This window comes from Lates calcarifer, linkage group LG21 (genome assembly GCF_001640805.2).
Source record: "Lates calcarifer isolate ASB-BC8 linkage group LG21, TLL_Latcal_v3, whole genome shotgun sequence".
Lineage (NCBI taxonomy): Eukaryota > Metazoa > Chordata > Actinopteri > Centropomidae > Lates > Lates calcarifer.
In genome coordinates this window covers 17,663,363-17,688,043 of record NC_066853.1, presented here as the reverse complement: position 1 = coordinate 17,688,043, position 24,681 = coordinate 17,663,363, and the positions used below count along the sequence as shown (strand labels likewise).

The window sequence follows — 24,681 nt, the reverse complement described above, 5'->3', positions numbered from 1 at the left end:
TATCCAGAGGCATTACAGTGTAATGGGTTAAACTCTCCACTAGATGGCACACTTCAGCAATTATGTGATAGCCGATATATCCTCCAAACGATAGGGGGCGAAACTTGATTTTGAAACCATGGGGCCCGGTGGTGTAGAAGAAGACAAGCCCGCTGTCTGTCCACATTCTGCGGCTTTTTCGGTTCAGTGTCTCGGTCGCGGGGAAAGAGACCGTCACTTTTTTTTTTTATAGAGGTGGAGTTCGCTGTGCTTCAACTCCGGGAGACCAGGCATCTGCGGCAATGTTAACACAGAGCTGAAACTACACATCTGCTGGCTCTGATACATGACAGGTTAATTTTATTTTTTGTCATTCAGCATTATAGCAGTAACATTATCGTTTAGCCTAGCTAAAACTACCGTTGCTCTTTATTAATATCGCTTGTCTGACTTGAGGCTAGCTAAACGTCAACGGTGGCTAATGTACGCCTGTAGAAAACTGCAAGTCGACACCGACATAAAGTAACTGAAAACAAAATCACGAAAGGGTTAATGTGAATATTTTTTGGAAGGGCATTGAAATGTTAATCCCCCTTTGTTTGGATATTTCACTTCATTGCCTAGTTAACCGAGATGGTTAGCTAGCTAGCCGGGGCTTGTCAGACATTCAGCCACCAGCAGACGCAGACACACCAGGCTGTTGTTACTTTTCACAATCTTATTATGTTTCTCCCTGAAGTGACATGTGTTTGCCGTCATGAGCCCCAAAGCTCAGCTAAACTGATACAGTGAGGTTTAAAGGCTTCCCTAAGCTAAAGCCAGGTATTAGCAAGCTAACGACTGTGGACGTTGATTCATTCAGGAAGAAGAGGCACACTCGAGAAGTGATAGCATGTGTCCGTAGTTGCTGCAGGGGATCTTTATATAACGAACCGTATTTCTTGGTGTGCTCTAAGCCGATTAATGCAGTTTCTTCTCCTTGCCAAGATGTCATATGTTTTAAGAGACAGATCAGCCGTATTGTTTTTAATTTTGAGCGATGTTTAAATTGATTAACCTGGACAAAAACACTGCAGTTCGTTATGCTAAAATGATCAGAATTTTCAAGGGATTCTGCTTCTTTCCAGCATACACCAGTCATGGAGTTCAACAAATTTGTGACCTTGTGGATATTTTGCTTGTGTCTCGTTGGAGAAAGCTGGACTGAAAAAACAAGTTCACCGACGCCGGACAGTCAGATTGTTGAAAACGGGGTGTCAGGTGAGTAATCAGTCATGGCATTAACTTGTTGCATTTTAGAAGTTTATTTTTGTCCACTTGTCAAGCTGAGCGGACACACACTAAAGAGTATTACTGTCGGTGCCACATCTTTGTGATTGTGCAGGCACTAAATGTAGCCACGCTGAGAATAGTCAGGCCGGCATTCTCCATTAAGCCCTGTCCTCCAACTTAGATCAAGCCACCTAGTCAAACAGGAGGTAATTGACCTAGTGGTTAATGAAGCAAATGAGTGGGGGGCTAAGTAGTTTCCGAAGCAGAGAGTGAGGAGGTTACAGTATTGTACAGTATTGCAGTGAGTCATAAATTAGTATCCATATATTGTAAATATTTTTCACAACATATGGCTGCACAAGGTATAACATAAATTGTTGTTCCCCATTACCATTAATTAATTAACGAATAGACAACCATAGAGGACTAAACAGTGATGTAATCTAGACACTCACTTTTAAGCTTATCATGATGTGTGTCATTCAAATTCTTAACTAACCCACTCGATTTTACCATGTTAAAACCAGCACGGGCCTCTCATTACGGCATACTCCTCCAGTGACTTACTGCACTGCATTACACAGCAACGCTTTTTTCTTTTGAAAGAAAGTTTACTTTAAATCACACACACGTCGAGTGAATTTAACAACCTCCCAGTGCGGATACAAACACTATCGCTGTGTTAATCTCTCACCTCAATCTTTTAAGTCATGAATGGTTACAGTGGTTGTATATGTCAAGCATGCCCTGACCTGAACTTCCAACTTGTCTAAAACAATGAAATCTGAATCTGCTTGGGGAAGTATGAGCCAGTGACATATAATGACTCAGGATTTTTGAAAGTGCTCCAGAGTAAGAGTTTGTATCTGTTTACAAAAGGCATAACTGTTGCTCAGATTTACATTTTGAATATTTAACTTCACATTATTCACTATACTGCTAGCAATGACCGGGCAGACACCCAATACTGCAAACTTGCTTGGCTGTGATCTTTTGTTGGTACTGCTCAACAGGGTGGTTAAACAGGAACTGTTAAGACATTGTCCTAGTTGCTGATGCACATTTTGCACTTGCGACACAGTTTTACTAATACATGTTGCAACACACCCAATAGGTCACAGTTATGGGAAAGAATTTATTCCTGACAGTGATTTTCAAAGCTTGACAGGTATTTTGAATGTCGATAGGGCATAGTAACTGCCGCATCTATGAAGTGGCAAAGTTAAGGAGTGTGTTCTTCATCTACATGCAGACACACAGAATGACTTGCGTAACTTGTGCTCTTAAAAAAAGCAGGCTGACTGGTATGTAAATATCTTATCTTGTGTCTCTGGCACTTTGCAAGCCAAATGAGAAAGAGGGCCAGGTTGGGTGTATGAGAGTGCTGCAGGTGGTAGGCTTTCACAAGGGTAACTGTCTTTCTTTGTTTAACATGGTACGTGAGAATGTCAGAGAGTCTAGCTGCTTTTTTGGTATGTGGCTTTGCAGGTTCTCTGAAGCTGAAATGCTTGCATAGTGTAGCTCAAAAATTAACTATTCACAATGCGGAAGTTCAGGTTGTGCATCTATCCTTCCTAGTTCTGGTTTAGTGGTTTTGTGTACAGAAAAGGCACAAATATGCATAGACATACATTCATGGATGATATTCATGGCAGATATTAATCTGAGATCTGATTTACTTTCTGCTTTGTTTCTCTAACTCCTAAGCCAACCTGTCATAACAGGTGGTTCTGGTCTTACAGACAGGATTGAAATGATGAGTTGCTTACTCAGAGGGGGAATTGCTTTGTAAATGTCAGCAGTATTGGTTGAAATATATGCACTGAAGCTTGGCCATTTATGAAAGGGGAAGTTAGTTTGATTTTGTCTACTACTACACCAGATTGTTGTGAAGATGATGCAGGCAACATGAAAAGCAAGGTCTGTCTGTGAATAATTTTCATCCCAGTGTCCAGACTAAATTAGAATCAAGCATTTTATTCAGTTAAACGTTCATGTCGTGATTAGAAAACTTCTGTCCAAAATTTTATGTAGTGGTTTGTTGTTGGTAAAAACCAAGCTTACATCCGGTTAGGAAGTGCAAACCATTCTCTCATGTTGCTGAACTTGGCAAGCTTCCCCCTCAACCCTCGCCTTCACCTTTCCCTTTTGTGGATATAATGCGATTAAATAAACAATAAAGCATTTTGTGCTTGACATATATTTTAACCAGGAAAAGGCCCGACCATGATTAATAATCTCAGATTTACAGTGGTGCACAGGGAACATGAAGGTTATGTAAGACAGACTCAAAATGAATTTTTAAAAATATGTGCTTTTGAAGAATTCAGGGCCACTATTCATTTGAATTCACTTCAGCTTCAACTTTGAGTTACTGTTTTTACAGGTAGCCTGCTATGCTCTTTTACACAGCTCCTGAGAGTATCTGCAGTACATGCCAAACAAGGTTTCCTCTTGGTGGGAGTGGCAACATTATCTCTGATCTATAGCAGAGGATTTCTAATCCCTCAGGAAGGAGAGGGAGCTAAGATACATCACAGATAGCTTGATTACATAATCTGTCATCATGGCAGAACTCATTTCTGATGTATCTTCAGTTACACTACACACTGATACCCTTATATGTTACTGTAGTCTAACTAAAAATACTGAATATAGTTTAATTCAAGCAGTAGTTAAACTAGCAAACCCAGGTTTTCTGACATTAAACAGAACTGTGAAATCCAAATTAATATTAGATTAAAAATCATTTTAGGACCGTAATTATTAAAAACCAATTCATCTTGGGGCATGGCCTGTTTTTGGTCTATACAGTAGGTCTGACAGTCATGGTATCTGGTTTCTCGGTACTAGCCCCAGTTCTCCATATTGAGTGAAAGGCCTCGTATAAACAAGGCTTTGTTTGTAGCCAAGGAATTTTGCAGTTCAGTTATCTTAGCAAGAGAGAGAGGCCGAGTGAGGGCAATTTAACAGGGGACTTTGCATCTTGACTTTTCTGCAAAAAGCACAAAAGGTTAAAAGCCACAAACCTTTTTGGCCTTCCCAAGATTAGTGGAAGTTAAGAGAATTATAGCATTGAACTTGAATAACTTGAGCACTTCAATGCTTGTTTCAAATCGTATCTCTATTTATAAATGATCTGTCTCTACAGAACTGGTCGACAACTTTTAATTAAATAACGTTGTTATTGAATAATCGTGGCATTGCTAGAATTGCAGGTTTGCTGCAAGTCTGCAACAACAGGAAGGACCATGACCAGGATTTTCTTCAAATATCATATTAACAGTATACACATGCAAGTTTGGTTTGGTTACTGTTTGGGTTGTTCTGACACTTTTTGATGGAGGAAATTTGATACAGAAATAAACTACAATAGGTGTCAAAGACTTTTGAAGTTTTTAGTGTTTTCAGGGTAACTAGAATTAAACAAAATGTTCTGTAAAGGAATTTTTATTATTATTATTATTGTAGTAGTAGTAGTTGTAGGATTAAAAGCTGTTGTTGTTGTAACAGAGCATTTTTGTGATCAGACTTTTTTGCAACATTCAGCGTTATCTGAAAAAACTGTTTTTCAAATTGGATGGTAAACATAGAAACATTTATCACAAGGAAACACATGACAAGTTGCCTTAACACCCTCTTGGTATGACTCTGTTTCTCCAACAGATTTTTGTCGCATCGATGAGCCACTGTGCAAGGATGAGAATGCCCTTCTCAGCTTCGAGGCTATCCGTAGTATTCACAAGCAGATGGATGATGACGCAAACGGCAATGTAGACATTGTAGAGACAGACGGCGTAAGTACCAGCCTGAAAACTCAGCATCTACAAGAGCTGATGCTCCATTGAAAGGGGATATTCTGGTTTGTACAGTCTCAGAGGTGGACTTCAGTCAGTCTGAAGAGGCTTACAGGTATCATTGTACAACAACTCTGTCATCTGACTTGTCCTAGGATTTGCTGCTAAGATGGTCAGTTAATCATTGCTTCGTAATTTCCTTAACTTACTCTGACTAACTGGAGGATTTGGTCTGACAGGGCTCCGGTGCCCTTTTTATTGAACTCTTGTTATAACTGGCATAGATGATGTAGACACTGATTTTGCCACATTTATACAAACATAATGTAACAGGAGATATTGGTCTGCTTTTACTCAGGCTATGGGATTTGTATTTTTGAATTGGATGGTAAATAGTGTTAACTGCTTCTCTTTTCAATACAGTAAAATATAATCAAAGCACAGTTACAGCTTATGTTCTCTCACAGCTGTATCTGGGTCTGTCACCTCTCAGACAGTACTGGTGCCTGAAAGACACAGCCTGTAGTCCCTTTAGCTTACATCCTGAGCTCTAGTCTAAACTATACATTGTGGCCTTGAGGAGAAGCCTTGTTTCAGTTTGGTTCAGTGTGTGGCATGTGGTTCAGGCCAGACCGAAGCAAGCAGCGTCATCTCTGCAGCCGTCTCTGCTTTTAGAAGTGGTACTTGGCATGCAAATCCCCTAAGGCAAAGAATCAAACGCAGTACAGTGAGCACTCATATCAGTAGTGGCTTTGAGCCGAGTAATAGAAAGCTCAAAACGATTAAGAGCACTTCAAGACAGTAGTCCTGCTTCCTGTTATCATACAGTGATTTAAATAAAGAGGATAGTTGATTTCTTTATAACCAAGATCAAAGTCTCCATCTGGCTTTTAAGAATAATCTTCGGGCCTTGGCAAAATTATACGGGTCCTCCTCCAGTGAATATGTTTTCAGGAGTGTGATATTTCACCTGCAGTACAGACCATCTCTACCCTGTAGTGAAATCCTCCCACACAAATTTTTCAAGAAAGAAGGCCATCATGACTTATTACTGTCTTCCACCCATGCTGCATGAGTTGGCCTTTGTGGGACTGCAAGATGTTGTGTAGGATTTGTGTTTAAAAGCATGGTGACTGAGTTAGCCTACAATATAGTGGGCAATGAGCAATGTGGCTACTACCACTCCAATCAGGGCAAGAATGGAATCCAGAGGGCCATAGATTTTGGTATGCTGTGCCATGTACTATGTGCCATGGTGTCTTGTTCAAACATAGATTCCAAAATGTCATCCAGAGACTTTGATTACCCTCAGTGATTAAGGAAATTTGATTGTTTTAGTTTTGGAAATTTCATAAATTTGGTTGTTCGTCAGAGCCATCCTCCCAACAAGGAAACCCAACATCTCTTGCTGTGATAATATTTTCTGAATCCATCCTACACTCTATAATCCACTAAGAATCAGGTAATATTTTGTTGGAGTAAGAACTACAAAGACCACAATGCTACTTTTGTCCTGCCATTTATGTTCAACCTGTTGCTAGCTACAACCAATCAAACATAATCATGGCATCTTAGTTGATTGTTTGGACTATGAGATGTGGCTGTTCTGAAAAGCACCATGCTAATGCACTTTTCTGTGGTGAAGGGGTGGGGGTGGGGGATTTCCATATAATCGTAAACAACTGCTCACATGCTGGTTTAGATATTAGAAGGTAATTACGTAACTGATTTGATGGATATCTGAAGTGCTGCCTTTTTACTTTTTACTGTTAACAAAGATTTTATTGAGGTTTTGCTTATTGGTTTCTAATAATGTTGCAGTCTAGCTTTCAATTACTGGTGATCAGCACTCATGTTGTGATGTAGAATAACTATTAACATGAGTGAGGAGGAATTTCCCTGCTTTTCCAGACAGTTAAACAGTGAGTGGAAAATCTTTTTCAGGCTATGTATGGTTGAGATATTTATAGTGTTTTATGTTCCTTTCACAGGGAGTGAAGCAAATACACTCATAAGCCACAAAAATTGCAATTTCTTCTTTTATGGGGGTCATAAAGCCCACAGTAGTGAAACAGGTCGCAGTGCCCACAATAAATCCAAACCCCTCAACAGCAAATTTCCAATGTGGCCTTTGTCCTTCACATGTTATTCTGCCAACCCCCGCTGAGTCAGACTGTCTGTATTGTTTAATATATGTGCAGTTGCTGTTACAATATTTAATTCTTGAATTACAGCATTGCTCAGACCAATCTCACCAAAGCTGTGTGTGCAGTTTTCTAACAAAACTCAATTTGTAAAATGTAAACACTATCAAGTGTTATTGCTATTTTTGTCAGTGAACACTTTCACAAGATAGATTCCTTGTAACCATTAGAAATGCCCTTGTCATTGTGCAGTTCCTGAGAGAGGATCTAAACTACCATGACCCCAAGGCCAGGCATAACAGCTTCCATGGGGATGACCAGTTCATCAGTGTGGAGGACTTGTGGAACGCGTGGAAGGGCTCTGAAGGTACTGCTTTCAAGCTTTGTGTTTTTCCCTGAAGGCCAGCATTAACTACACAAACAGGCTTTTCTTTCAGATCTTTTCTGTATTTGATTCTGAATTGTCGACTGTGAATCCTGTTCTGCACACTATGTTCCGCACCGATGCACTCTGCTGATACTGACTGTTTGAAACTGGACAGATAATTGTTTAATTTTTAATGACACACTCCTTGTGACTATGATTGCCAGCCCAAAAGAACTGCAGTATTTCAGATATATATCACAGTTATATATTTCCCTTTGAAAGTGTTTGTCAGACATTACCCCTCCTTGACCTTCTCATCCATCCAACAAAGGAGCAGCACGGTTGATCAGATGCCAGTGTCAAGCAAAGTGCAGTCTACTTATCAGTTCCAGCCAGTGACAAAGTGGACATCATTGAGTCCGTCAGTACAAAATTAGCGTACACACTCTCACCTCCTTGTGCCTATGTGTTCGGCTGGGCTATCGTGGATGCCTTGAGAGCACTTCTTATGAGCTGTATCTGGCACTTGTGCTCTTTTTATTTCCTTTGGCTGCCTTTCTCCCCTTTTTTTTGCTTGTATTACTGACTTACCCTGCATTGCAGTTTCTTGACAAGGCTCTGGAGGGTTGGAGCCAGGAAACTGGGTTTTTGTTCGAGTGTAACACATTAACACACACAGCTAACACTGTTGACTCTCTGCCAGGAGCTGTGGAGCGGATTTCCCTTCCCCACTTTATCACGGTGGGCAGACCAATGTATGGTATGCCACAGGATTCCTCAGACCATTCAGGATAAGGATTCCCATGGTCATATAATATGTTTGATGTGTTTAAAAGTGTCACAATATCGATACAGTATTATTGTTTTGGCTCTGTACATTGGTTTGCTATGAGGTTAGTTTTGACTAATTTGAAGGTATTTCAGATGTATTGGCAGAAAGGAGACATTAGGGCATTTAAACAACCTTTGCCGTTGACATATTTAATATTTGGTTGCAGATTTTTTGTTATCTCTCTCTGCCTGATGCCTATCACCAGTATCTTCCTTAGTGATGATCTGTTTGGCCTGTGCTTCAACTATCCTCACTTCTTGCTGGTGTCAGGGAGTTTTGCCTTTAGTCAGTTTCTCAGCAAGCGAAACACATGATCAGTTAGGTTGAGGTCATCTGACTGACTGCTTGGCCCCAAGAAAAAAACTTCTTAATTGCCTTTTCTAATTGTTTATGATCACAGTTGTTCTAAAATGAGTGGCTAAAAAAGTTACAGGATCACTGTTGACTGAATACAAATTTGAACACTGTCAAATTCCAGAGTCAGCTATCTAACCACACAGTCATTGTTTCATTTCAAAATGAATTTTTAGAAGCAAGCAAAACAATGAAATGTATTGCTAATACTTTCTCACTGCACTGTGTGTGAAATACAGTATTAGAGCCAGGTAGCCTTGTCAGCACTTAATTCTGCAGGAATTAGATGAATGGCAAACAATGAGCTTTGTAACTGTATATATATATATATATATTTTTTTTTTTTTTTTTCCTCAGTGTATAATTGGACAGTGGATGAGGTGGTGGAGTGGCTTATCACCTATGTGGAACTGCCGCAATATGTGGATGCATTTCGCAAGATGAATTTTAATGGAAGTGCCATGCCAAGGTCAGTGATATCATGACTTGTTATGATTTTTTCTGACTGTTTTGTTCTGACTGATCTTTAGCTTGACCACAACTACATTTTATTTTATATGGGACTGGTAAGACTTGTGCTCAGAAAGAAAAATTTTATACTTTAGTGAAAATAATAAGCTTCAAGCCTCAAAGTCTACTTGTAAGTGTATTTGTAAAGGGGTTATGTTACACATGACTCAGAATGGATTACATCCTTTGCTCTTCCTTCCTTGCTCTTGCGAAATGACGTGATGTGTGTCTGTTTTCTCTCAGGCTTGCCGTAAAGAACACCACACTGACACTCTCTATTCTGAAGATTTTGGATCGCAGCCATGTGCAAAAATTGCAGCTCAAGTCTTTGGACACTGTGCTGTTTGGAGCGCCCCTGAGTATGTCATGTTATTCTTTTTTTAATTTCCTCTTGCAGCTTTGATTAATGCCCTCATTCATACAACATCGGTGATTTGTTCCAGATGTTTCAAGATAATGAGTAGACACTACAAGACAGGGTCTGTTTCACTACCCTTTTATGAAGGTGTAGATTTCAGTCCCATTTTCTTGTCTGTGTAATAAGCATATCTCATGTTTAGACAACTTGTCAGTGGAATTCAGTAAAATGTTATGGAAAGTTGGGAGATGGGGGAAGGAATTTCTTTTAAGGATTTCTTAATATTTTTGCTGGATTGAAATATTCTACTTACTTGGATGCTAAACTTCACGTCTATTAATACTAATATATAAAAAATTTGGATTTTGTAGCCTGGGCAGAGTTATGTACATCCAGAGTGCTTTGTAGGTGTTTCAAATGAAAAGCATTGCTTACTTTTTAAATGTGTTGGAAGTTTAAGCCTTACTGAAACCTTTCGACCCCGATCAGCTCACTTGTGTAAGACTGGTCATCAGAGAAGCATAAAACATGTTCAAAATGACCAACTCAACACCTCATCTGCAGGAGGTTTTGAGTTTTTTTTTGTTGTTGTTATTAACAGCCTACCAACATTACCAACATCCTGACCACTGTTGTTGTCTGCTGCTCTAATTTTTCATCAGCACTTGGTCCCTGTGACATGTTGTGGTCAGGTTTTGTTTGCTTTATTTATTCATGTCTCTCACTCACTCAATATGTTTAGATTTACTCACTGACTTACTCGTTTACTCACTTAAATGGACCTACCTTTTATATGTAGAGAAGATCTTTTTACCACCTGTATCAGTTTCAAGGATTTAGGAAATGAGCTGAGGGTTAATTGTTCTGTATTCCAGACACACCCTTCTGCATGCTGAGACAAATAAACACATCACTCATCCTCTCCCACTCCCTCTCCAGTATCACTTCTCCAATTCTGTAGCTACAGATTGCAATCTTTAATGTTTTTTTTTCGTAACATCAAAATGGATGGGATGTGTCTTAGCTGTCATACCCCCCTGGCAGTACTAAAGCTGTATACTGCTCAGAAAGGCAGATTTCTGGAATTGGTATTATGAAAAATGTTAAACTTTAGAGGTTACACAAAGTATTAGAGCTGCAACAATTAGTGGAAATTGATGAGATGATTAACAGAAATTTCCAAGCAAAAGTACCAAATATTTGATGGTTCTACCTTCTCAAATGTGAAGATGTGATACTTTTCTTGACAGTAAACATGAAAATCTTGGGGGTTTGGACTGTTGGTCACATAAAACTTAGACTTATTGGACTTAATGGGTATTTTTCACTATTTTCAGACATTGTGTAAACAAAAGGCTTACTCAGTTGACAAAATAACCAGTAGATTAATCAGTAATGAAAATAATAGTCAGTTACTGCTCTACAAAATATTTGTGTTGGGCCGAGAATTACTCGGCCTTGAAGCTCAGTCTTTTTTCACTAGAAAACAACTAAGATGGATAAAATGAAATGGAAGGGTACATATTTGGAAGAGGAGTGCTGATGAGAGCTGATTTATGTAATCATTAGTGAAGCAAAAGGGGAAAATTTAATGAACCTTCATAGAAAGCAGGCATTTGCATTGAAAAGGAGCTGCACAGAGGAACAGTGTGTAGCGGTCTGCATCTGGCATGTGTCGAAGAAAGACATTAGCGAGGGCTCTCTGGCTTTGACAGCCTCTCAAAGCCAGTGGGTCCCACTAATAGTCAGACTGACTGACTGCATATAGCAGCAGCATTTTAAGACACATCTTACAATGCTTTGATCCTGATTCAGTGGACAGTTGTGTAATAATTAACCCAAATGCATTTGGGTCCAGTTATTTCCAGTTTTGTGGTTAATTAAATGTCAGTTTATGCTCTCTTGATGGTATTACTGAAAGACAGTGACTGTAGTCTTTACTGTGTGTCAGCAATAAATTATATAGAGGGCACATTGTGACTGTGCTCAGTGTGCACAATGCACATCAAAGACAAATAGAGCATGCATGCATGTCAGTTAAATATTGTGACCTCATTTTAGGAGTTTTGGTTAAGATCTGCACACACTGGCCAATCAGATGAAGCTTAAGTGTAATTATTGTGTTATTCTTACTTACTCTGTAGAATAGAGACAGAAGTAGTGTTTTACTGCCTCAGTTCTGGGTTGTTACTGTGACACAATATCAAGCACAGCTGGTCCAAGATCCTTGACTCTGATGAACCTGTGTTTGTTCTGGGCTTTATAAGCAAGTCTACAGGAATATATACAGTCCTCCTGAAAGATCATTTAGCACAAGCTGGAGATGTGTTTTTACCATACAGAGGGTTCATGTGAAGAGAGACGTATGCTATGGGGTGAAAGTTAGATTCATGTGTCGTGTGATTCGACTTGGTTCTTTGTCAGCAGCAGGCAGCGGTGCAGGAAGATGTTTGTGAAGAACTGTGTCTTTAGGCAGCATGTCATCCTGATGTTATGTAAGATAAACTCATCTGTACTGACTTTTTATCCTAATTTTACTTCCTTTTTGTCTCACTCCAGGAAGTAGAAGTCATGTTTTTGACGTTTCTTTCCCGCACACCCCTTTGCAGGTTTTGCAAGAAGAAACTTGCCTCATGTGGCTTGCAAGGCTGAAATTCAGACTTCGTGTCAGCTGTTGCATGGCAATGCTCTCCTGTGTCATCAAATTGATCAAATTAAACCCAGACTTGTTTCTGGGTTTAATTATAAGATTGCCCTGGTTAAAAAAAATATATATATCAAAACTTCTTACTTGAGAGGTGGTTTGAACCCAATCTAAGGCTTCTTACAAATGGGAATGATGCTTTCTAGCTGCTGTGACCTCCAATATCTATGAATTATTTACAGTGACAACTTGGCAATATACTAGGATTTGGTTTGCAGCTTCTTGTGTGTACCAAAATGTTACAGTTAACATTGTTCGGTTCTCTGTGCATGCTCAAAACTAAAAACTAAAACTGTTAGCATTGGTTGCCAGACTAAAATAGGCCGTGTTAAGCCGGCTTTATCGTGGTCTTTTGCTCTAGGCCCCTCTCACCGCAAACTAAACTTGTGCTACTGACTCCTCTATTTGTGCTCCTCTGCAACACTTGCAGTATGACTAGGCTACATTCAGCACAAGCTTCACACCACACCCTTGCGAAGCTTGCTCATTGTGAGGCAGCATTATCTTATGTCCTTGATATGGCTGAATTACACTTAATGATTTGTAGATTTATCTTATGATTTTTCTGTTTATTACATTTCAAAAATGTAACCTCTCTTCTTTATTTCTTCTTTTTCACACAGTGAATAGACACAACCACTTGAAGGACTTCATGCTGGTCGTGTCAATAGTCATAGGCATGGGTGGCTGCTGGTTTGCCTACATCCAGAATCGCTACTCTAAGGACCACATGAAGAAGATGATGAAAGACCTGGAGGGCCTGCAGAGAGCTGAGCAGAGTCTGCATGACTTACAACAAAAGTGAGGGGTTTTCCCGCCACGCATACAACAAACACAAACTATATTGTGCACACACCATTAGTTTTGTATTACCACATAAAATTGGCTTCACATTGTAACATTTGAGCATCAAACAAATACATTTGTTGAGGTTTTATTTCTAGTAAGTATAAGTGTATTTTGTCTGTTCAGTGAAGCAGGCATTAATTCAAATGAGGCACCCTGTACGAAATCATGCCAGTGTCAGTGATTTTACTATTCAAATAAGATGTACTTGATTGTTGAGAATTTGCATATAGTGGTTCTCAATCCTTATATATATATATAGTATATATATATATATGTATATATATATATATATATACATATATATATATAAAAATACACACACACACATAAAATTTGGTATTTAGGCCAGTCTGAGAACTCTGTGCAACTTGCAGATCAAGAGGTGTTTCCAGCTCACAGGACCACATTTTAATTGGAATATTCAATATCTGACTTAAGAATCAGTTGTAACACAGCAAGCAAACCAAAGGGCAACTGTGTTTTGGGCCTGTGGATTATCTATTACAGCTTTTCAAAACTATTGGGGCAAATGCAGCAAGCGTTGCTTTGAGCAGTGATCAAAGCCACTGATATGGATATGGCACAAGTGCTTTTCCATTCATTAGACCAGTTTTTACTAAACAATAGCAGACAGGCACTAATCTCAGTAACAAATGCTGCTGCATGTCACAGTTCAGTTTAGTGCAGAGACTGGCCCGCTACCAGGCATGACTGTAAAATCTATGGTTCTCTCTGCTGCTGTCAGTCTGCAGATGTATATGGTCACAGGCATGATATTGATATCATTGATAATGATATTGAGAAATACTGACTGTCATTGTAAATCTGCAGTAATATAAACCCTGTATTAGACTGTGGTGGTGAGGAGATATCTCCGTTCTCAGTTTAGTGGCTAGTTGTCTCCCCAGCCCTTATCATACAGTTTGCTTTGGAAAGTGATCAAAAGTAGAAAAGGAGTCAAGATTAGAACTCTCTGCAAGGTGGCTAGCATCAATCTGCACAATACAGAGTGAAGCTCAGTGCCACTGCTCCTTCACAGTGAGAGGACCCAGCTGAGGTGGTTTATTACCAGGTGCCCACATCTGCTGGTAATCTTGCTTTGGCGGCTGGAGGGATCACATCTGAGGGCATTTGGTGATCCTGAAGTTTCCTTAGGGAAAAAACAGTTTGGTTGCTCTGTTTGTGTTTTTGCCATCTTGACCCCCAGAACTCATTTGAAAAAAGTGAGCCACTAAGATGATTAAAGATATGAATCATCACTAATCTTTTAAATATTTGGTCTATAAATGATTTTAGGGGATGGGGGACCTCTGTGAACCTTGCAGTTTAACCATTATTAAACAAAGCTGACTTTGATTGAATGCTTATTGTGTGTGCTGCAAACTTTCTGCTCTGACATGCAATATTTCATGCTCACGCCTGGTGAATTCTGGCTTACTGCCTTAATAATTAAATGGTTTGAAATGAGAGGTTTTAGAATAAAGCAAATTGAGCCAAATGCATGTAAGTAGTTGGTAGTCTAACTGAAGGTTATAAGACAAATCTAACTATTTTGGTCCTGTTAATACCTCAAGGAATGCTTGGGATGTGCTTTTAAGCGTGCACCGTCTCCTCGTATTCCTTTAAAGGACACTCAAACACAGCTTCATGCCATATACAGGTCAGGTTTTTTGAAAGGATAAGGCATGGATGGTGCTGTCAAAAAGATGAAGATGAAGTGCAGTGCATTTTGAAATCTGTGAAGTTTCAGCTTTTCTATTACCAAAAGGTAGAGGATTCTTGTTGTAGATGTTTATTGATTGTTGGTGGTCATTGAAAACCGTCAGTTAGTTTTTGATATCTGTATAGAGTTGAATTTGAAAGTTGAAAGTTCACGGAGTGGCCAAAATGGAAAGTGTTTCATCCCCTTGGGGATGTCATGTTTTGTTAGATTGAAAACCAGGCAGAGGCTCAGTCCCTTTCACCTGCCAGAGTAAGGAGCAGTGACCAGCGTTGCCACATGACTGCATGACATTCCTGGCTTGATGCTTGGACACTGAACAGGGGTGGACAAGCTGTTGTAAGCATCAAAACCTTCAGTCTGTTTTCCTGCTCTCATTACCCCCATGAGTTGCTCTCTTGTGTCATCTGGCTGTTTAGGAAACAGGTTTTTGAAACACAAGATGGTATGCTCTACTGAATAGTAAATAGACTGAAAAGACTGGGGTTTCACCAGCTGACCTGGTGCTTGTGTCAGTCTTAGATTTCTCATTTTCTGTACAATGACACTTCTTCCTTTTGCGTTGTGCTATGTCTGTTATGGTGTCTGTGTGTGCATATTTTATATAATAATTATGCGGTGCATCTCTTTGTTGGAGCAGTACAATAAGGGAGTGGAAAGTATTTTTGCTGGATTTGCCTGTTGAATACCAACCAAAAGAGCCATTGATTGCTCCAGTGGGGACAAACTCTGTCCCTCTGATAGACTGCCAGGTCAGTCTGTGTGTTGCCTCTGTGGCTTTATACTTTGATCAGTTGTGAAATCACACCTGCCACCGCCAACTTTGAAGTGGGTTCTGACATTTCTTTCTTGCTAAGCTAATAGCTAATACTTAATTCTCTTCTGGAGATCAAACCAGAGAACCTTTAGTGAGTCTTAAAGGCCAACAAGTGCAGATGTTGTTCAGTATGCTCTTTGGGTACCCAGACTTACTGTAGCTGCTTGCAATACCTTATTAGTTGTTAGGGATAGTAATGTGCTGCTTCACATACAGCACCTGGACCAGTACAGACTTTGTATTATATCTCATATTCTGAAGTTATGACTGTGTGTCCAGCATTACAGTCTAATTTATCTGCAGCAACTGAATAGTGTTGTGCAGCCACATTTAAATCTAATCTGTGGTGGATAGGAGCTCAGAGAAAGGACAGACAAACCAAATATCTTGTGCCTGTTTCTCATGAAATAGAATATGTTCCATAAAGCATAATCATTTGAAGTGCCTATTCATTATTCTGGGGATTTGCAGTAGCTGGTATAGTCATAATCAAAAGGCAATGTTGAGCAGAAATCAGTCAAGCCAGCTTACATATCTGCTGCCAAAAGCAGACGATGATGATGGTGATTCTCAGACATTTCAGAGTTGGTATGAAGCATTAGACTTTTCTAAATTAGACCCTAGTAATGTGTTGCAGCCCGGTGGAAAGGATATTATATTATGTTATATTGTAGGTTAGTATGACTAGCAAGAAGAGACGGAGTGAGAGAGAGTGGTTTGTCCTCTCTGTGGCAGTGCCTTTCTTTCTGATCCCTGCTGCCAGCTGCTCTCTTTCCATACCTTTAAGTAGATCCTGTGGTGGTATCAAGTAGCCTGGCCCAGCCGTGGCTTCCCTGTTGGGAGACAGTGGGAGGAGGCTTTGACTAGAGCTGGAGTTCCTGGTCGCCTTTTACAACAGCATTTGACCCTTCTTCCGCCTCACTAGTGGGAGATGGTGTTAAGCATGACTGCATAACACGTCAGCTCAAGTGCTAATTCACCCACATTTGGACTAGGGTGTGGTATGCAGAAAAACGTACTGGAAAAAGGACTGGAGACAAGGACAAGACCACTGCATGTGTTAGGCATTAATAAGTTAGTTTGCTTTCCACACAAAATTTATGTTACTTAGGGAAGTAAGATAAATACAATTGTAATAATGTATAAAAACGTGTGTTACTCTTTACCTTCTCCTGCAAATCCTGCAGAGACACTCTGTCTGCGTCCTGTGAGCCCTGCAATGCAGGTCAGTTGAAACAACATTTGGCCTCTTCTCTCTGGACAATTGTTGCACTGCCAGGGCTTTTGAATCTTAGCTACAGAATGGCAGAGGTCAGGGTCGAAAGCATTAGCAGGACTGCCCACCGGCCACATTTTCCACAGCTAGCTCTCTAGATCAACTTTCATTTCTCTGCCCTTCTCTGCTCCCGCTGCTGTTGTCTTTAGCCTGACAGGAGGAGAGTGCTGCTCCCTAGTGACTGAAAGATGGTATAACTTTCTGCAATTTTAATAAAAGAAAAACATTAAGAGTCTGAAAGCTGGATTTTGTTTTGTTGTATCACATTATGATGCTGGGACTTGGGTAATTACACTTTTAGGATGGGTTGGGATGGGACTTATTACCTCCTACGTTTGACTAGCAAGACCAGGGACCATTTGGGTAAAGGTCAAATCTTGTGTTAGGTTTACAGATCAAAGTAAAGCTTTTTTCCTTCAAGAATTCACATTGTATTTCTTTTTGACAGTACATTAAAATGGTGTGTGTCTAAGCACAAATAATTATGTCATGAGTGACAAGCCCCGCTTATAAAAGTAGACTGGCTAGTCTAAAAATATCCTCCGCACAAACCAACACATATATGTTCTGGATACTACAAGAGCATTGGGTACCACACTGTACTGTTCTAAAGTTACACCACGACAGCTGTTCCCATTCTTGGCTCTGCTCGCCCTGATGTCAGTTTATTGTGAGCTGCCTAGCAGCTGACCACGGCCCAGTGCTTTCTACATGTTAGCCATTGTTTCCGGTGATGCATGACTGATGCAAGTCCTGCATTCCACACATACATGGTGCTCATGCTTATACATCATGACTGTCCACAGTAAATGACATTGGCACCTACTACTCTACATTTCTTTCTTTGGCCTTATTAAGCAGCCACTTATATCTTGCTTCTAAGAGAAACTAAAGTTAAAAGCAGTTGTTTCTCTGTGTTCCTCTTCTTGTCTTCAGGCTGCAGATCGCCCAAGAAGAGCACCGTACAGTAGAGGTGGAGAAGGTGAACCTGGAGCAGAAGCTGAGGGATGAGATCAATGCAGCCAAGCAGGAGGCCCAGCGACTGAGAGAGCTGCGTGAGGGCACGGAGAATGAACTGAGTCGCCAGAAGTATGCAGAAGAGGAGCTAGAACAGGTACCTGCAAAGTGATAAATTACACTTAAAGATGGAATTGAAAAAAATCTTATTTCAGTACAAAGGAGAAACTTCAAAGGTGGCAAATGCACAGTATGTTTAAGTCTATCAGATTCATACTGGCTTTAGTGTAAATACACCCACTTAAGTCTTTGTCCATTAGGGATTTGGCAGGAACAGCACAGCACAGCCCACACAAACAAGCAAAACACATGAGTATTTGTTTGAAGGACTATCACAGTGATCCAATTCAGACACTGTGTCACAGGTGTTTTTTTTTTTTCTCACAGTTTTTTTTCACAGTAAACACGCAAGGCTTTCACATTCAGTGTTGCTGCAAAACACTTTGACTTTCATGTTCAGTGGTCTGTGGCAAGGCCCATACACCACTTCCTTACACTTCTACATATATAGATCCATCAGTCCTTGACTATTGAGACATGTATTTTATACATGTGTATTATAAAACTTTGTGACAGTTGAGCAATTGAGAAAAGAAATCTCTGCATATTTTTTGTTTTTTGATATCAATATCGAATGAATGAAACTTTTTTTAAAGATTTGCATATTCATGACTGTTCTTTCACAGAACTTTTGCAAATCACTTACTTAAAAAAATCTGAACATGTAATAAAGTCATAATCATCAGCCAAAAATGTGTTGCTAGATTATTATGGGTGTGTTGTTTTATGTGTTAATTTGTCACCTAATGTTTGACATTTGTCGCAGGTGCGCATGGCATTGAAGAAAGCTGAGAAGGAGCTGGAGTCACGGAGTGGCTGGTCACCACCAGAGTCTCTCCAAAAGTGGCTGCAGCTCACCCACGAGGTAGAAGTTCAGTACTACAACATCAAGAAACAAAATGCTGAACGGCAGCTCCTGGTAGCCAAAGAAGGGGTAAGCATGTAAAAATGAGTAAATGTTATTGCCTTGATTGACTTTCTATTTAAATTCTACGAATTATGTTCCAAGACAGCTGCTTTACAAAGTTATTAGACCATGAATATTTGAGATTGAGTTGATTGGAAGAAGTTGAGTGTATATTTCAGTTCTTAATTCAGTAAAATGGAATGGACTCTAAATGAGCGGTCCAGGGCAAAGTGGGAATAAAAATCAAATTAAAACTTTTGACTCAGACTGGCCCACTATAACCCATCTGGAAATGCACGTCACATAAGGCCTGTGTCAAATTTACAGGAATCATGAAGTAAACAGAGATAACATTGACTGTCATGATTTGTAGAAAATCTGTATCAGAAACACCTTTTCACATTACAGTCCACAGCTACAACAGCAGAGTAGCTGCAGCCTTAAAATGAAAAAAAAAAAAAAGACCATATATCTGAGTCGACACAGTTCCAAAGTGGGCATTAATAGGTGAAGTAGCTTGAATTTACAGTTCACATTGCAATTCAGTTTTTTCTTCCCACTTTGTATAACCACAAAGTAATAGGCTATAGAGAGCACCAGGCATATTTTAATTTTAGTGGCTTTTTATTCATCTGAGATAAATGTTTGGCCACTGGTTTGCACAGGCAGAGAAGATAAAGAAAAAGAGGAACACTCTCTTCGGGACTTTCCATGTGGCTCACAGCTCCTCCCTGGATGATGTTGACCACAAAATACTGGCAGCCAAGTAAGTCGGTCTCATAAATTTTTCAAAAACTGGTCAAAGCAACATTTTCATTTGTAAAACAGTGTCACTTAATGCAGTGATAATTAATTGGTCAGTTTTCCTCTTCACTTATTTTTACTTCTACTACTTTCTCCACACCTTGCTTAGACAAGCCCTGGGTGAGGTGACCGCTGCTTTGCGGGAGAGGCTTCATCGCTGGCAGCAGATAGAGATCCTCACAGGTTTCACCATCGTCAACAACCCAGGCCTCCCTTCGCTGGCCTCAGCCCTCAACCTCGATCCCAGCTTCATGGGTGGCAGAGCTACACCTCAGCACTTCATCATGTCTGACGATATGGACGACTTGGATGAGGATATCATGCCTGGAACTCTGCAATGTAAGGGTTCATCCGAATCTGTCGGCCATTCAGTGGGGATTAGCAAACGAACCCCTAAACACTCCAAGACCCTGCTGGGGAAATCCAAAAATCAGCCCACATGAGAATTTGGACCTTTTATGCTACAATTGAATTTGTTCTCATGGCCTCCCTGGTGATGGAGGTAGTGAGGGTCACATGTGTCTTTGATTGAATGAGTGTTGTTTTACATTTGTATAATGTGTACCCTGTAAATTCACTTAATTGTCTTTTTCTTTTACACACCATTCCAGTTGAATGCCTTTTGTTAAATGTTTTCATTTTGGATAAAAGTGTTAACCTGACACTCAGTCTGTTATGGAGACTGAAGATTCCTGTGACTTTCCTCTGGAAATTGAACTGTTAAGAAAAAATATACTTCTTAAGTTCACAAGTTTCTGTGCTGACCTATTTGTAGTGGTTGTGTCCAATAATATGTGCTACAGACCGTTTGAATCTGCTTTTGGTCAAACAAAGGAAATGTGTTATTAGCAGTCAGTGCCCAATTTAAATTGTTATTTAGGTTGACTATAAGACAGAAAAACTGCCCATCAAATCCTTACATACAAAAACTTTTCACTTCATCGCAGGATTCTTGGAAACACACACCTCACACAACCTTATCTAATCAAGAAGACCAAGAGAATTCTGATGACTATAATGCTTTGTAGCCATCTTGTTATAGGCTGTATATTTGACTTATTATTATGGCAAACTTGACATATATTAGCTTTGGGTTTGACTAACTGCAGGCGAAAGTTGTACCGCAGAGTCCCTTTGTGGCTGCAATAGTGAGTAAGTCTTTTAATCAACATTAATTGCACTCCCTATCTCACTCCCCTCTCTCCCTCCACCACCTCTCTGGCATTTGGCTCCCACTGCTGCCTCATTGGCCTAACTACAGATGGCACCCGACTGTTGGAACGGCGAGCCAGTGACCTGTGGTCCGTCAGTTCAGACTGTCAGCCCATATGGAAACATCATGGTTGGCCATTTATTCATGCCCCGGTTCAGTCCCCAGTCTGACATCCCTGTTTTTCCCCTTGACTTAAAGCCACACACAGCTATAACACGTAGACGTAGCTGAGGGAGAAAAACTACTCCGTGCTGCGTTCATCTAAAAACACCCCCAACCTTTCCTCAGTTGCTTGCTTGCTACATTTACTCCCTCCTTTTAATCTTGTCACCACCCGGTGCACCCCTGCTTTCTCCCTATGGTAATCTGACACTTATTTTTATTATAAATGGACACTTCCTTTCATGAAAGAGCTGTTTTTTTTTCTCTTTAATTTAAACAAGTTATCTTAGCTGGTAACACCATCACTATTTTCTGTGCCACTTAATATTACGAAAAAACGTCTTTCCACTGATTACCTACCTGGTCTCCCTTGTCCATCAGACTTTATTTTATGTAGTTGTTGTTGATAATGCTGTTGTTTTGTGCCCACAGCTCCCAGTATGATGTCGCTGCGCCAACGCCACATTGACCCCCAGCTGGCCATGGGCTCCCAGAGGTTGGTAGAGAGTTTCGCGGGGCAGCAGGGAGAGGGAACCCCTTACCCATCCAGGTCTAGGGCTACCCTCAGACAGTCACGCAGCCAATCGTTTGGGCAGCTGGAGTGTCTCCCTCTGCCCCCTCTTTCCTCAGCCGTGTCACATCCCTCCATCATCTGTACCTCCAACCCAAATCCTCCGTCCCTGTCCCCTTTGTCTGCCTCTTCTTCCTGCTTACCTAGCTCTGTGGGTGGCAGTGTAGCACCTTATTCCTCCCATTTATATCACACATCTTTCCAGCCCATGGACCCCATTCCTGATTTCACCTTCTCAGATGACCCCAAAGCGCACTCCTCGTGCAGCGACAGCTACGGGTACCCGTCATTTTCCAATTCTCCACACACAGTGCATGTGCGTGGGTTTTTTTCCCTTTTCACCACTTGCTGTCATTTCTTATTTAACCCATGTATCATAGCCTAAGCCCCATTTTTTTTACTTTGCAAGTCCATTTTGTTTTGCCATGGTTACTTTATTTATTTTTTTCTAATTCATTTTGCTTTCACATCATTTTACCTGATGAGGCATTACAGAATATACTCTTTCTCAACCTCTCTCAGTGTTCCTGGTGTTCTTTGCCTGCACAACTAACAAGTGTGGAGTTCCAGTGTCCAGGCTGTGCCCCGTGTGTCCGTGGCTTTGCAGGCATAGTGTAGATACGCCCCAGCATGCAAGGCTTCAACTTCAAACTGTTTGGGATTGTTTTTTCTCATTTCCTCTAACTTGTGTGTTTTTTTTTTTTGTTTTTTTTTCCTCACACAGGGACCTAAATCGCTCTGACTCCGACTCCTCCCTGTCCCTCTCCCAAGTTGGTGATCGGCTATCTGCCTACAGCTCCAAAGGCCACCTAATCAAGCCCACTTCTCTCATGCACAGCCTGTCTGGCCGCACAGAGGATGCCGTCTCACTGCACGCTCACACCCCCAACGGTGGGAACCGCATTCACGAAGGCAGTCCTGCTGAGCCCGTCGCTGACAGCCCCATACTCATGAAGAAGGTGTACGGCATGGAGAAGTCGCCCAGCCTGGGAGAGATCAACTGCTTGTCAGAGTCATCACGCTCCCTCAGCCCCAACTCAACTGAACCTGACACACCATCCCCCACAGGAGGGCAAGCAGGGGCCGTAGGGGCAAAGGGCAACAGCCGCATCCCACAGCTGTCCTCCAAGAAGAGCCCTCTGGAGGAGGACAGTGGCTCAACCGGAGAAGACACAGATTCAACTGCCAGCCGCAAGAAACACACCTTCAAGATCTTCAAGAAACAGAGGAAATAAGGGCTACCTGAACTAAAAGCTGTCAAAGCTGTCTGACTGTATTCCTCTGGTCTGTTTTTGAAAAAAAAAGTTTCAAAGTTTTTGGGGTTTATTAATGGTGAAATGATGGCACAATTTGTTGCCATTGCATCTTTGTGTGGGTTTATCCTACTGAGAGAAAATATGGACTGTGGGAGCAAGCAGCTGTTTTAGTGTCAGTTTTATCCACTTATTTGGTCAATGTGGAATATGTAGGGGAATGGGGTAGGTTTGTATATTGGAATGTAAAGTATTATTTATTCTGCAGGAAATTGTGCCAGTCTCAAAGGGAAACGTGTCTCCCAGTTGGTTTTTCTTTCTTGTTCTATGATCTATAACATTTTTGCATGTCTTCACTTTTGTTTGACTGATAATCGAATGCTCTTAGTGTTAGCTTGGTTCTTGTCGTTAACCTGCTTAGACAAAACTTGATGTTTCTTTTATTACTACCTAACCACCTAGCCTACAAATCCAAAGTGAATGCACAGTCCTTTATTTTCACTTGACTACTTTGTTTTTATTGATGGTTACCAGTTTTATCTGTCTTTTGTTGTCTTTTTCTTGGCAGAGCAAATAACACATTCACGAGATCCTCAAACGGAAGTGTGGTGATAGCTCAGACTGGTATATAAGTGATTCAGATTGATTTGGCGTCAAAAAGTGTGTCAAAAGTGCCGTTTGGATTATTTGGATTGATAAAGTGCAGCCTTGGGTCTCACCTAAGAACACGCCATTGATGACATCTTGTCTAGTTGAATGAGGGATAAATCTCCCTACAAAGTTACAAAAGGACCATCACATTGCAGCGTTAGACCTTTTGCTTTGGGGTTTTTAATATTTAGGGTTGAGTGCATGTGAGCATGAGAGAGTGAGAGAAAAATGCTTTGCTAAAATGTCCAGCTTTTAAATAATGCCAAGTTTAACCACTGATTTTTGGATTTATATGTATCCTCACTGGACCAGGAGGTGCACAAGTGAATTTCCTGCTTAAAATGTCCAGCTTGGATGTAGGTATCCTTTTATCATAAGGCAAAAAAATGTTACCAAAAACAGAATTACCAAAATAATAAACACAACAGTCAGAAAATACCAGAGACTGTGTGAAAAAGAACTTCTATCTGTTTGTGTATTAACTTAAAAAATTAGGATACAACTTGGAAAAAGTGTGTCTGAGGTGCTAGCTTTGTGCAGCTGCATTATATACCCTGAAAAATGAGATGAGGACATTAACATAAAATACTTATGAGCATATTTTTAGTAATAACTATTTAAAAAAATAAACAATCGTCTTGTTTGTTTTTTTTTTTTTTAAAGATTATCCTACTAAATAATAAATGGGATCCAACATCTTCCACTAAATATGAATTTGATAAAGCCAGGTGCGAGTTTAACTTCGGATTGTGGCTCCTGCTATCCTGTGTCTTAATGTTTGTGTTTAAATGATTATTCAGGTGGACAATGAAAACGTCACCACAGTTTGTCAGTGAGGCATGGGTACTGGTAAGGGCTAAACTTACAAGGCAAAAATAATTTGCTCTGTATGAGGTGGAACTTTACAGGTTAAGGAGGCAGAAGACCAATCACGTCAAAGTGCCAAATCACTATTTCTGTCAGAGGCCTTTGGTATTTGTAGTGTGTCAGGCTGTTTGAGCCCCTTTTACACAAAACATAAAACCACACAATGTATACTGTATATCCTGAGTTAAACAGTGAAT

The 24,681-nt window shown here is 40.4% G+C and overlaps 1 protein-coding gene across 4 annotated transcripts; it reads left to right on the top strand.

Moving 5' to 3' along the window:
• The first annotated feature begins 163 nt into the window (after positions 1–163).
• stim1a (stromal interaction molecule 1a) lies at positions 164–23,564 on the top strand. Of its 4 annotated transcripts, none has more exons than XM_051078945.1 (14): positions 164–332; positions 1,107–1,239; positions 4,918–5,048; positions 7,445–7,559; positions 9,103–9,214; positions 9,499–9,614; positions 12,941–13,118; positions 17,916–18,093; positions 18,823–18,990; positions 19,629–19,729; positions 19,877–20,106; positions 21,029–21,109; positions 21,575–21,992; positions 22,438–23,564. In XM_051078945.1, exons 2-14 carry the CDS (start codon positions 1,119–1,121, stop codon positions 22,946–22,948), a joined length of 2,460 nt encoding a protein of 819 aa, XP_050934902.1. In that variant the 5' UTR covers positions 164–332; positions 1,107–1,118; the 3' UTR covers positions 22,949–23,564. The 4 variants fall into 4 exon arrangements, with proteins under 4 accessions (XP_050934902.1, XP_018520842.1, XP_018520840.1 ...); XM_018665326.2 differs by lacking the exon at positions 21,029–21,109 and having other exon boundaries at positions 21,575–21,638; positions 21,919–21,992; positions 22,438–22,581; XM_018665324.2 differs by lacking the exon at positions 21,029–21,109 and having other exon boundaries at positions 21,575–21,638.
• The last annotated feature ends 1,117 nt before the right edge of the window (positions 23,565–24,681 follow it).